At 38.2% G+C, this 8,249-nt stretch overlaps 1 protein-coding gene across 1 annotated transcript; it reads right to left on the bottom strand.

Annotated features, from left to right (window-relative positions):
* Positions 1–333: 333 nt before the first annotated feature.
* On the bottom strand, positions 334–7,114 carry kbtbd11 (kelch repeat and BTB (POZ) domain containing 11). Its single transcript, XM_087290573.1, has 2 exons — positions 6,562–7,114; positions 334–6,026 (listed from the first exon to the last, which is right to left on the bottom strand). The coding sequence occupies exon 2, from the start codon at positions 5,752–5,754 to the stop codon at positions 3,655–3,657; it is 2,100 nt and encodes a 699-aa protein (XP_087146699.1). The 5' UTR covers positions 5,755–6,026; positions 6,562–7,114; the 3' UTR covers positions 334–3,654.
* Between the last annotated feature and the right edge of the window lie 1,135 nt (positions 7,115–8,249).

Here is an 8,249-nt window from a genome sequence, read left to right as displayed (position 1 = left end):
AGAAAACCACGTTGGGTGTGACGTGACTACACAAGTCACGTCACATCCAACAGAGCAGATACAAAAAAGCAAAAGAAAGGCAATTTTATTAAGGTGATTTAATCTTTCCACAAGTATGCTTGTTGTTTTTATGTTAGCATAGTCGATGAGATTAAGGATCTGAGCTTTTAACATGCTGCACGTTTGTTCAGCCTACATAAGGGATTACTTTTCTTTCAGTTCACCTGCATGAGTAAAGCTCTCTAAAAAGTGAAACCAATGAATTGTATGTTCTAATATCTCAGACTCCTTTTTTGTTCAAAAAAGAAAGAAAAAGTGACAGATAAAATGATGAACGAGGAAAACAAAAGATCTTTTATTGTAAACACATAAACATTAGTTTAACATTAAATAAAATTCTAAATCTAAAGAAAGCCATCAAGCCATTTGTTTTAAAGCATAAAAGCTTTATGCACATCAGCAACCAGCAAACAAACACCAACCACTCATATGAGACTGCTTGCCCAGCATCCCAGCGAAACGGCATCCCAATCAATTGAATGTCTGAAGAGTATTTTAGTTATCAGACTTTAAAATAAAAAAAAATAGGTCTAAACTAAAACAAAATGTTCCCATTGAAACTGAAAGGGAACCAACCATAGCAAAGTTGAAGGGGATGTACGGGACGGTGCTGCCTGTGTCCAGCTTTGTTAAAAGTGATTAAAGCACATGGGGTTGATTCAAACATATTAAGTAAGCAAAATATTCACATTCAAGTTCAAAATCATACCAACATTCATGCTCATAATCAAATTCCCTTAAGTTTAATTCAACAGAATTACACTAAAGACACTAAAATCCACAACCATTATTCCTTTCCAGAAATGTCTTGGGCAATACTGAAGCAATTATATCTTAGTCAAATCTGAATATCACAGGGCGTCTACACACAATGCAACATCCAAGTTACACAATGATGCCTCATTACATGCTATAGACACAATATGAATGGTTTAAATTGTAGTGTCTGCCTCACTTTGATGGGTTCAGCTGAAATTCATTATGTGGATCAAAACGACAACAAAAATATTTCTATCTGCAGATAATAAAAATTTGATGTCCACAAAATAAATGTTTCTCAGGGATAGTTCACCCCAAAATTAAACAATTTACTCGCCACTCGCTATTTCAGAGTTGCTGAACATGTTTGATTTGATTTCTTCTGTTAAACACAAAAGAAGATGTTTTGAGGAATGTTGCAAATCGGTCACCAGTGGCTGACATAGTAGGAAAAAACAAATACTATGTAAGTCAATGGCTACTGGTTTCCATCATTCATCAAAATATCTTCTTTAGTGTTCAATATAAGACACTCAAACTGATTTGTGATGAGATAATAGTGAGCACATGATAGAATTTTAATTTTTGGGTGAGCTATCTCTTTAACTGTGGACCACAGCATGTTAACTTCTGAATCATGGATGATTAATAAATATTGCGTACAATGTATTGCTTATGAGAATGTAATTTAACATGAGAATGTTTGCGAAATCTTTTATCTTTGGCAATGATTGGTATATTAAGAACAGACACTGTTTTTGCCTTCCGGACTCTTCCTTATAAAAGTGCAAAATCTGTAAAGGAGAAGCACTGATTCAATTTGATACCTTTGTGATCCAGTAAAATCCGAGTAGCAGCAGTTACTGAAGTGCTTTGTGCTCTTAATGTTTCCCTAATGCAATTCCAATGTTAGTAAAGGTTATGGCTTCTTCTTTAGCTGCTTAAAGACACTTGTTTATCAACTCCAGCAATATGAAAGTTCTAGGATTGAGAGCTTTTTATGCAGTTCAAAAATGCATTTCATATCTACTTCAAAATCTATTTGCATAGAATCTGTTGCTAGGAAACAGGTTGGCTATTACATCATGTGCTTCAGTTGTTCATTTGTGCTCTTCATTGCCGTTTCAAGGCTAATGCACTTGGCACCGACAGACGTTTACCAATGACAGCAAAGAAAAAAATTGTTCGGTTAAGTCGACTCATAGACTATTTTCACAAGATGGTGATGACATCAACTGTCATTAGCATCTTAAAAGTTTTCATATTTTGATGTTTACTAAAACATACTTTTATAAAGCTACAGATTACTTTGTATTATATCATTTTTGCATCAAATTACAAAAAAATAAAATAAAATAGTTAACACATGCCAGATGTTTCTAATGCAGCGTCTATGGGCAGGACAATAAATTGGACATTGTTCTCTCTTTTTCTCTTCAACTTTACCATTTTGTAGTGAAAGTCATGAAAAATATTATTGAGTTTTTCTTTTCTTATCTGAGAAAATTGTAAGTAACGCTGCTCAGAAACTCAGATATGTGTTGTATGTCTGTTTGAGTTGGTTAGTATTCATGTTCAGCCAGGGGTGGACATAGTGATTTGGGGGCCCTAAGCAATTAAACTTAAAACATTGCCTTTCTCTATAGATATTTTCTTTCTCTGTAGATTTTCTTTTGTAAATAAACTGTATGTTAAAAGGTATTTAAATAAACATATATAAAAAGCATATACAATATTTAAAGTATGTTTTATATGTTTTAATATTTAAATGAACCTTCATCTTAATGTAAAACTAAATGCAATAAATTCACAAATAAAAACCAGTTTACAAACTATTTACAGTAAACTAGCCATTTATGGGATTTAATTTTAATAAAAAAAAAAACATTTAAACAAATTTAATTCACAATAAATCAAACTGATATTGTCATCATTTTTCATATGAATTGAATAATTGCTGTTTGTGAATCGGTGGCCATTTCACTGGAAACAGGCCCTCCATCTCTTAACAAGCTCACAGCACTCATCATCTGATCTGACAGGGGTTGTGGCCAGAAAGCAGGATCGCTGAGGTAGCGTCGTTTCATAGTTTGTCTTTATTTCTACATTTTTCCCACCAAATTTTCTCAAAACTCTCACTCTCTACCTCTGCTCTACTCTGATCGCTGACAGACTGCCAGTGTCTGAAGCGCCCACACCTCGCGCATGAGCCGAAAGAAAAGAACGGTCTACTATTCATGTGTGCCACGTGTTTTGAAAATAAGTTATAATGATAAAAACCTTACACACCATATTTACAACCTATGTAAAAAACAAGCTATATAATTAATATAGGCTTCTTGGCATTGGGTGGGCATCCCTAATTCCTTAGCTCCCCTTACCTCACTAACTGGTCAAGTCCGCCCCTGTGTTCAGCAACTGAACCTGTTTAGTCATAATTTGTGGAGTTGTGACTAAGACCATTGGTCAACGTCTATCAGTTCAGTGTCTACCCTGAATAGAAGCTTGTTTTTTTTGCAAATTCCAGTGGCAAAATTCAACCTAAATTACTATTTGATACAAAGTGCACAAAACAAATGAAAGAAGTGACAGATGATCCATAAATGTACAACTTTTTTCATCTCCCAAAGATGGATAGTGAAGCTGTAATTTTAAGGCGCCGAATATTTGTTTTTCTTACCATGCAAAGAAACACATTCCAGTTTCAAGCACTATGTGCTGGCTCCTTGAACTTCTCTGGAGATAATGTTTAATCTATAAATATTGACCAGGCATTCTCTTTCTCCGCGTCTGGAGTGACACCAAAGGGTCACACGTGGGGATGAAATATCCCACTCATGCAATTCTCCCACCTCTGTCCGGCAAGCTGAGAATGAATGGGAATAAGATCCCTTTGGCCTCCACAGGTGCTTTCAGAATCTCATCTTTGAATCGACCTCCATCGTCTTCTACAACAAACTCAAGAGTCTGAGTCTTATTTACACAGAAGATGCAGTTATCAATAACGGCACATCGAAATGGCAGAGTGCAGCCCTGCTGCTGGGAGGCACAGTCATGCCACATCTTCACAATGGTGTTGTATTTAAAGACGCTGATCCCCTGCTCTCGATTAACATCAAATCTGTAAATGAAGCTCTTGAGAGCCACCATGTCTGTGGATTTTTTCCTGCTGTTGTTATACGGACACTCCTGCCATTCGTCCCTCTTAGGGTCATATTTTAGCAACCGATAGAACAGAGATCCTCCAGAGACATACAGCTCGCCGTTACATGTAGTGGCTTCGTGAGCCACAGCGAATGCTCCTTTAGGTAGAGGAGCCACCGCCGTCCAGCGGTCCATTCGAGGGTCGTACTTCTCCACTGTGAAAAGACATTCACCGCCAATGGCGTACAGGGTCCCATCCATGGAGACGAGTTTGAGTTGTGATCGGGCTTGGTTCATGGGTCTAACTTCACTCCAGCGGTCTGTGACAGGATTATAGCAGTAAACCCTGTCTGAGACTTTGCTTTTCTCCCCAGTCCCCCTGATCCCACCGGCCACAAACAAGTAGTTGTACATAGTGCAGATCCCACAGCCCTTGGTGTTGATGTCATCAGGCATGACAGTCAAAGTGTGCCAGTCCTTACTGCTCTTGTTGTAGTAGTAGATCATGTGATTGTCCTCAAAAGAGGTGATGGAGAGGGGACTCTGGGGACGGCTGCTGTTTCTGCTGGGCGGTCGGCTTCCTACACGCTCAAACACGTCATTAATTTCTGCCACCATCAGACACTTGCGGCTTTCCATCCGTTTGCGCAGGATGAGGTCTCTCTCTGAACCCGTGAGGCGTCCATAGACAGCTGGATCTTTCAGAACCTGCAGAAAGTTGTCACTCATGAATCGATAGGCGGTTTCTTTCAGTTCATTTAATCGTTGCTTTTTAGCGATCGTTAGGATTTCGTAGCAGTTCTCAGGTGTGATCTGTGTGGAAATGGTATCAATAGCAGCCTGCACCGCACAGGGCATCTGCAGGATCTTCGCCCCTGTGATAACATCAACGATATTGTCTTTGCTAACATTCATCTGCGAAGAGTAAACATAATCTACAAGCACTGATAAGGTCTTGTAGCTCATTCCTTTTACTTTGAGGATGTCTCGAGAAAGCCTGGCCTTAAAATAATCGCTCTTCTCAGCTAATACTGATTTGTGTGCTTGTATTTTCTGTCCGCCCACCTCTATGACTAAATTTGGCTCCTCTTTTGCAGAGAGAGCTTCTCTTGCTGCAGATCCACTTTGCTTCAGCCCTTCCATCCCGGTCTGTCCAAATGACGTTCTGTAGCTGGTCTGATTGGCTCCTTCAGAGGAATTTATAAAGCTTCCTAAGGTTCTCTCAAGTGACCTCGTTTCCTGGGTGCCTGAGTAGGAATGATTTCTGTTCTCTGATGTGGAAGAGACATTTTTAATGTCAAACTGACTCCGAACAACCTCACTGTCTCTCAGGACATTGGACAGTTTGTCAGTTTTCTCCTTGTTTTCTGGCCTGAAGCATAGCGAGGGTGCTAAACTGCAAGCAACCTTTGTTCCGTTTGTGTCTTCTCTAATGTTCTTTTGACTTGAAGCTTCACCCGTATTTCTTAAACTGATGTCCAGAGTCTGAATGTGCTCTTGAAATCCACTGTCACTAGAGACAGCATCTTGTGCATATTCTGCACCTATTACAGTACCATAGTGTCCCAAACTTCTATTGTCAGTCAGATCTCCCGCTTCTGACGTATCCCATGTTCCCTGGAGACCCTGCAGTATTTCCATGCTGGGGATGCCAGTTTTCCCAATAGCTGAGACATTGTTGTTGTTCCCTTCAGTAGGGATCTGGGGTTCTGGAGATTCTGGGTTTGCGGCGTGAAATATAACATCTGCTTGAACAGTGAACATGCTTCTGTCTTGCAGAGAGTTGTTCATCTTTCTGTATTTTATTCTTTTCACCTTATGTCATTTAGTGCTTTTAGAGCAATAATGATTTGCCAGAAGTTGTTTCTTCTTTGCAACTGTAGAGCTAAATTAATCCCACAGGGATGACTGGCAGATCCTAATTATTGTGGTAATGACCTTTCAAAGACAGCATAGCAAGGACAAATTTGCTGTACTTTCTATTTGGGCACATTCATCCGCATAAGCAAGAAAAGCTTTCTTTTTTCAGGGAAGACCCTGTTTGCTCAGTTCTGGGTCCAAACCTTAAATAAAAAAAAAAAAGACATTGTTGTTTATTCACATGTCCTGAGATGGTACACTTCAAACAAACTACCTTGTATTACAAATGATTAAAAGTAAAACGCACATTTTAACATACTTATAATAAATAAATAAATTTTATTTATTCAAACAAGGTAAATAATCTGTTCGCTGCAATGACAGTAACAATATACAGTATCATGAGTATGACACTGTTTAAATACTCTCACAATCAACACATTAAAGACAGGATACTGCGCATGCGCACTACTGCCAAACCTACTGACAGATTTAGGGATTAAATCTTACAGACAAAAACCACAGTGATTCTTTCGTTGTATCTGTAAATGTTCTGACATTGTCATTAAGTGAACATTTAACAAAAACACCAATAATTGTAGTATAGACAGTAAGGCACGTTATTGATAACAATGCGAACAAGATGACATCGTTTTAGGCAAGAAACGTTATAACGTCTCCGAAATAAAAATATTTATCATAATACACCTCAATGAATCAATAAATCTCAGTACTTACGCATTAAATTGCAAAATGTCTTCGAGCAGTTCCTTGCACAAAGCGCTCTTATGCAAGTCAACGACTGTAGATTTAAATACACGGCGCTGCAGGGAGTCTATGAGACTGTCTTGAGGTTATCCTTATGTAGACCACTTAACCATTCACGTACGTACTACACATCCCATGCTGTAATAGAAGGGCAGTTCAGCGAGAACTTCTCTTCCTCCTCCTCATCCTCGACCAACTGTATGCGTCTGAAAGCCTCGACTGGAGAATCCTCGTCCACTAAATATCATTCTCTCAGTGGAGCAGATGAAGCCAAATATATTCCACAAAGGCGACCCCGTCTCTGATCGACGCCGCCTCTTCACCCTCAGTGTGCTTTGCAGTATTTTGTATTTTATTGTAAGCTGAGGTGAGGCATTGATCTTAACCACACCCCCGTGTGTGTTGTTCACCCTCTCCCTCTCTCTGTCCACACATCAGCTGCTGTGTGTGCTGATTAAATCCGCGGTGAGCGCGCGACGTTCCTGCACACCCGACGAGAGCGCGGCCAAATGAAGGATGTTGCGCAACGGCTGACGGGAACTCCCAGCACAGCGTACACACCACTTCAGCCTTTGTTGCACTCAAATGCTACACGTTGTGCTGATGCATCAGACATTTTAAAGAGAATTCTCATACGATACATTATACTGTTCTAGGAAATCACTAATAGGTGTCCTATTTCATAATAGAAAATAGGATAGTATTAGTGATTTTCTAAATCAGTTACTTGGTAAATCAGTCAAGAACAGGCTTATATTGTAGCTATATATATTTTAAACCACTTTTAGTATATATTTTTTTAAATTACATGAATAGTCTACTACATTAAAGTTATACAGGCTAGTTTTGTTTATTGTGGAATTTTATGGCAATAATTCATTTATGAACTTTTAACAAGTCTTTTCAGCAAAATAAATAAAAATCAACTTGTTTTTGTTGAATGGTTGGATTAAGTCAGAGGTGCCCAATGTAGGGCCTATGGTAATGTCGATCCTTAGGCTCGCCATCCCTTCTGAAAAGAGGGAGAATGATGGGGAGTTGGTTGGGGCAAATGTCTTTGACAGACATCGTCATTTAGAATTTAATGTGTACCCTTTTGTTTCTTTGTTTAATTGAGGAACTAAAGCCAACTAAAATTAAATGTTTCATATGAATCAGACTTTTAAAATGTAAATACTGTCACTTGACAGCTAGAGGACAGTACACAAGACATCAATGAGCAAATCAATGCAAAGGCAGCAGCAGCTCGACTAATGTATTCAGTATTGAGCTCCATTGTGTTATAAATGGAATTATAATATATATACTATTATAAGTTAATTACAAAATGGCAACATTATAAAGAATCATTAAATATCTTTGAAAACACTTTACAGGTTATTTTTAAATAATAAGCAAGCAAATGAGCAAACTTTAATGTAATATGGTTTGATATATTTAACTTTGACCCACAGCCCTCAATTAAGTTTGGTTTTTGGCCCTTTATAAGAAAAAGACTGGGCTCCCTGGGTTAAATCTATTTTTATGGTGAGAAACAATTGGCAAAACATGCTTGTTTTATATGTAGCCTACAAGCTAGATTTGAGATGACCCAAAATATATTTCATACTTTACAAATTTTCTTTTGTAACCTGTTATAAGTTTGTGTCTAGACCAGC

Source organism: Danio rerio, chromosome 17 (genome assembly GCF_052040795.2).
Source record: "Danio rerio strain M-AB ecotype USA chromosome 17, GRCz13ab, whole genome shotgun sequence".
In the NCBI taxonomy this organism is placed as follows: Eukaryota; Metazoa; Chordata; class Actinopteri; order Cypriniformes; family Danionidae; genus Danio; species Danio rerio.
This window is presented reverse-complemented; position numbering and strand designations above follow the sequence as displayed.